Source organism: Lipotes vexillifer, unplaced genomic scaffold (assembly GCF_000442215.2).
Source record: "Lipotes vexillifer unplaced genomic scaffold, Lipotes_vexillifer_v1.1 scaffold71, whole genome shotgun sequence".
NCBI lineage: Eukaryota > Metazoa > Chordata > Mammalia > Artiodactyla > Lipotidae > Lipotes > Lipotes vexillifer.
Window position 1 is genome coordinate 7,270,123 of NW_006793703.1, and position 6,000 is coordinate 7,276,122.

The 6,000-nt window shown below is 40.2% G+C and overlaps 1 protein-coding gene across 1 annotated transcript in view; it reads left to right on the forward strand.

Annotated features, from left to right (window-relative positions):
* The window catches only part of AGK (acylglycerol kinase), an 88,526-nt gene that overhangs the window by 63,793 nt on the left and 18,733 nt on the right, over positions 1 to 6,000 (forward strand). Inside the window, exon 10 of the mRNA XM_007466626.1 lies at positions 5,105 to 5,184. Coding sequence (XP_007466688.1) covers positions 5,105 to 5,184 — 80 coding nt within the window. The remainder of the gene's footprint in view (positions 1 to 5,104; positions 5,185 to 6,000) is intronic.

Consider the following 6,000-nt stretch of genomic DNA (forward strand, 5'->3'; position numbering starts at 1 on the left):
GGGTAGTATAGTCATTTTCACAATATTGATTCTTCCAATCCAAGAACGTGGTATATCTCTCCATCTGTTTGTGTCATCTTTGATTTCTTTCATCAGTGTCTTATAGTTTTCTGAGTACAGGTCTTTTACCTCCTTAGGCAGGTTTATTCCTAGGTGCTTTATTCTTTTGGTTGCAGTGGTGAATGGGATTGTTTCCTTAATTTCTCTTTCTGATCTTTCGTTGTTAGTGTATAGGAATGCAAGAGATTTCTGTGTGTTAAGTTTGTATCCTGCAACTTTACCAGATTCATTGATTAGCTCTAGTAGTTTTCTGGTGGCATCTTTAGGATTCTCTATGTATAGTATCATGTCATCTGCAAACAGTGACAGTTTTACTTCTTTTCCAATTTGTATTCCTTTTATTCTTTTTCTTCTCTGATTGCCGTAGCTAGGACTTCCAAAACTATGATGAATAATAGTGGCTTGTTCCTGATCTTAGAGGGAATGCTTTCAGCTTTTCACCGTTGAGAATGATGTTGGCTGTGGGTTTGTTATATATGGCCTTTATTATGTTGAGGTAGGTTCCCTCTATGCCCACTTTCTGGAGAGTTTTTATCATCAATGGGTGTTGAATTTTGTCAAAAGCTTTTTCTCCATCTATTGAGATGATCATCTGGTTTTTATTCTTCAGTTTCTTAATATGGTGTATCACATTGCTTGATTTGCATATATTGAAGAATCCTTGCATCCCTGCGATAAATGCTACTTGATCATGGTGTATGATCCTTTTAATGTGTTGTTGGATTCTGTTTGCTAGTAGTTTGTTGAGGATTTTTGTATCTATATTCATCAGTGATATTGGTCTGTAATTTTCTTTTTTTGTAGTATGTGTGTCTAGTTTTGGTATCAGGGTGATGGTGGCCTCATAGAATGAGTTTGGGAGTGTTCCTTCCTCTGCAATTTTTTGGAAGAGTTTGAGAAGGATGGGTGTTAGCTCTTCTCTAAATGTTTGACAGAATTCACCTGTGAAGCCATCTGGTCCTGGACTTTTGTTTGTTGGAAGATTTTTAATCACAGTTTCAATTTCTTTACTTGTGATTGGTCTGTTCATGTTTTCTGTTTCTTCCTGGTTCAGTCTTGGAAGGTTAAACCTTTCTAAGAATTTGTCCATTTCTTCCAGGTTGTCCATTTTATTGGCATAGAGTTGGTTGTAGTAGTCTCTTACGATGCTTTGTATTTCTGTGGTGTCTGTTGCATATATCTTTTGAGTTAACGTTTGTGTTTTCTTTGGATAAATACCTAGAAGTGGAATTGCTGGATCACATGGTAGCTCTATTTTTAATTCTTTGAGGAACTTCCATCCTGTTTTTCATAGTGGCTGCACCAATTTACATTCCCACCAGCATGCACAAAGTTTCCCTTTTCTCCACATTCTCAACAACGCTTGTTTTTTCTTGTCTTTTTGATGATAGCCATTCTGATAGGTGTGAGGTGTTATCTCATTGTGGTTTTCATTTGCCTTTCTCTGATGATTAATGATGCTAGGCATCAGTATGTCTGTTTCTATGCTTTGCCCACTTTTCAAGTGGATTGCTTTTTTTTTCTATTGAGTTATATGAGTTCTTTATATATTTTGGATATTAACCCCTTATCAGATATATGATTTTCAAACATTTTCTCCTATTCAGTAGGTTGCCTTTTTATTTTGTTGATGGTATCCTTTGCTGAACAGAAGGTTTTTGGTATGATGTAGCCCCACTTATTTATTTTTGCTTTAGTTGCTTTTGCTTTTGGTGTCAGATTTAAAAGTCATTGCCAAGACTTATGTCAGGAAGCTTACCCCCTATGTTTTCTTCTAGGAGCTTTATTGTTTTAGGTCTTGTATTGAAGTCTTTAATCCATTTTGAATTAATCTTTTTATGTGGTGTAAGATAGTGGTCCAGTTTCAGTCTTTTGCATGTGACTGTCCAGTTTTCCTAGCATCATTTATTGAATAGACTGTCCTTTCCCCATTGTATATTCTTGGCTCCTTTGTTATAAATTAATTTACCATATATGTGTGGGTTTATTTCTGGGCTCTTTGTTCTGTTGATTTATGTGTCTGTTTTTATGACAATACCATTTAGTTTTAATAACTATAGCTTTGTAATATAGTTTGAAATCAGGGAGTGTGATACCTCCAGCTTTGTTCTTTCTCAGGATTACTTTGGCTGTTTGGGGTTTCTTTGTGGGTCCATACAAATTTCAGGATTATATGTTCTATGTCTTTGAAAAATGTCTTTGGGATTTTGTTAGGGATTGCAGTGAATCTGTAGGTTGCTTTTGGTAGTATGGACATTTGAACATCGTTAATTTTTCCAATCCAGGAGCATAGAATAACTTCTCATTTTCAATTTCTTTCATTAATGTCTTGTAGTTTTCAATTTCACCTCCTTGGTTAAATTTACTCCTAGATATTTTATTCTTTTTGATGCAGTTGTAAATGGGATTGTTTTCTTTATTTCTCTTTCTGATAGTTTGTTATTAGTGTATAGTATTGCCACAGATTATTGTGTATTGATTTTGTATCCTGCAACTTTACTGAATTCATTAGTTCTGTCATGTCATCTGTAAATCATGATAGTTTTACTTCTTCCTTTCCAATTTGGATGCCTTTCTTTTTCTTACCTAATTGCTCTAACACTTCCAATACTATGTTGAATAAAAGTGGTAAGGGTAGGCATCTTTCTTTGTTCAAGATCTTAGAGGAAAGGCTTTTTACTGTTGAGTAGGATGTAAGCTATGCTCTTGTCATATATGGCCTTTTATTATGTTGAGGTATATTCCCTCTGTACCCACTTTGTTGAGAGTTTTTATCCTAAATCAGTGTTGAAGTTTGTCACATACTTTTTCTGCATCTAGTGAAATGATCATATGATTTTCATCCTTCATTTTGTTGATGTAGCATGTCATACTGACTGATTTGAAGATGTTGAACCATCCTTGCATCTGTGGAATAAATCTGACTTGATTTATGGTGTCTCATCCTTTTAATGTATCGTTGAGTTTGGTTTGCTAATATTTTGTTGAGGGTTTTTGCATCTGTGTTCATCAGGAATATTGGCCTTTAATTTTGTCTTCTTGTCCTAATTTTGTTTTCTTGTATTGTCCTTGTCTGGTTTTGGTATCAGGGTAATGCTGGCCTCAAAAAATCAGTTTGGAAGAATTCCTTCCTCTTCTGTTTTTTGGAAGAGTATGAAAAGGATTGGCATTAATTCTCCTTTGAATGTTTGGTGAAATCTACCAGTAAAACTGTCTGGTCCTGGACTTTTGTTTGTTGAGAGGTTTCTACTGGTTCATTCTCCTTACTAGTAATCAGTCTGTTCAGATTTTGCCTTATTCTTTAAAATTTATGGTTTGTCTTAAAGCTTACATTGTGTTTTCCCTGACCATCCATCTCCTTGGCTCCCTCACTCACTATACTGTTGCACCTGCTCTGTACTTTCATAATACTTGATACACATCTCTGTTCTTTGAACCTTCTGCATTGTGTTATTATCGTCTGTGTCTTTCTACCCCCTATTATACCTTGAGCTCTTTGAGGACATTTTTTATCACTAGTTCCTAATACATAATATATATCCGTTAATGACGATTCATGTAAAAAAAAAAAGAATGAATGATTAGCTTAGTATAGTCAGGATGGCTCAAGCCCTGCTGTCTTCCACAGTATGCACTAGGTACCCAGGAGACTAATACATCCTTGCTGTGCCAGTAGTGGGTTACCTTACCATCACCTCTTTGCTCTGCCATTTTCCTCTAGCTCCTCCTTCTCTTGCCTAAGCAGGTGGAGAGAGCAGGAAAGGAAATCTGCTTCAACAGATACACAACCAAGGAATGAGAGGCCAGTGTCTTTTACTGGTAGGCTGGCCCTATTCATGTGTGATTTGCCTAGAAAGCCCTCACTTGTTTCATTGTAGCGGGAACAAGAGTGAAAGTGGGACTGAGCGGGGAGGGACTACCTCTCCTAAGAAGCCTTAAGCCGCTTTCTCTAGGCCAGCAACTTACAGTGCCAAGGATTCTCCTCCAGCTCCTAATCTTCTGCTTACACTGGTTCTAATGCTGGCATGGTGGAAACCGAGCTGGTTCTGTGCCTGTTTAGCAAATTCTGTGGAGTTGTGTTTGGCATTTGGCAGCTCTCTTTAGAATGTGGGTACCCCGTGGGCTTCCCTGGTGGCGCAGTGGTTGAGAGTCCGCCTGCCGATGCAGGGGACACGGGTTCGTGCCCCGGTCCGGGAAGATTCCACGTGCCGCGGAGCGGCCGGGCCCATGAGCCATGGCCGCTGAGCCTGAGCGTCCCGAGCCTGTGCTCCGCAACGGGAGAGGCCACAACAGTGGGACGCCCGCGTACCGCAAAAAGAAAAAAAAAAAAAAGAATGTGGGTACCCTTGGGCTTTAGCTGCAATGCTGAGCTACCGGGAAAAAGTCCCTTTCAGAATCCTGGTGTATATATTTTCATATAGGAAAGCCCATCATGAAGTGTAAACTCTTGAAGGCAGTGGCTCACTTGTGTGTTTTCTATATATTGCTAAAATAAACTCACTGATTTATTAGAAGCTTGCTGATTATAATATGCAGTATTTGGCCATAAAGCACTGGACTAAATCCAAATCACTTTTCATCCTGATTTGTTATGACAGATATCTGGCTGTATTTTCAGATACCAGAGTGAAACATTCTGGAGTATATACCAGGACGCTGATCTTCCTTGATAGCTCTTGGCCCTCCAAAGAGAACGCAGGCTTAAATTATCTTTGCCTTGGACAAGTATAAGAGAGAGAAGAAATTCTGGCTGACCCGACTAATTGGTCCAAGAATCAGCCTAATGATTACAGTCTGAAGTATGATACTATGTTTTCTTGCCAGCGGATTCATGAGACCTAATACATAAAAGTTAGCTTCTTTTACAGAACAGTTTATTTAAGTACTTTGAGCACTCACAGAATTGATTTCTTAAATTTGGAACATCCCTTTTAGAATTTTGGTTTGATGAAACGTAGGCCATGAACGTTTGCTGGTTACTTACCTGTAGAGAGTTCCAAGTTATTGTCGTCATTAATTTAAATTAAATGTGTTTAACTTCCAGGGTGAAAAGGAACAGCCTGTGTTTGCACTGACCGGCCTCCGATGGGGATCCTTCCGAGATGCTGGCGTCTCAGTTAGCAAGTAAAGGAGCACTGTATTAACGTGTGGTGATTCTAAGACACCTTCTTATTCTGTCCCTGTCTTTGCGGTTTCAATATCTAGGAGTTAGTGCGGTTGAATTATGTGTGAATAACAGAGGTAGAGGTTTAAGTTCTTACGTGCAGAGAGGCTGCGGAGAGTTCCGGTTTCCTCCACGCTAGCTTGGCGGAAGCTCAAGAGGAGCAGCGTGCATCTCTCTTTCTAGACGTCGTATTTGAGCGTGGGTGAGGCCACGCTACCCCGGAGGGGCACTGGATGGCCTCTCCTCCCGTGGCCTCCTTAGCTGGGGACGAAGTCAGTGGCACCGCTGGGGCCACAGCCTCGTGGAGCTTTCACAACCCTGGTTGGAAGACCCCCCGACGAGAGGTATTCTTTCTGAAAGCCTAGCAGATCCACAGACCCCAGGCCACCTCTTTCAGAGGAGGAAGAAAGGCAGATGCCTGGCTATGTTGGGAGATGAAAGAAACAGGCCTGTGGAGGAGGTGATTAGAGGGCCGCCGCTGGCTGTTCATGCGAACGGGCTTATTTTTGGAGACTTCATCGTGTAGAATAGCCTCCTGGCTCGGAAAGAGGGTGTGTCCTGTTCTGCGGACATATGCAGAGGCCGCTTCGCCAGGGCTTCCTGAGGTGGGGCTGAGCAGACACGGGCGAGGTTCCCTCCTCGCTGGTGGGCGTGTTAGTTTTTCTTTACCTCTTCCTAAAAACGGGCTTACAATTTTAGTATGGTTTAAATGAATTATGATTGATCTCACACACAGCTTTTATCAAGAAACCCCTCTTTCACATTGTAGGCATTCC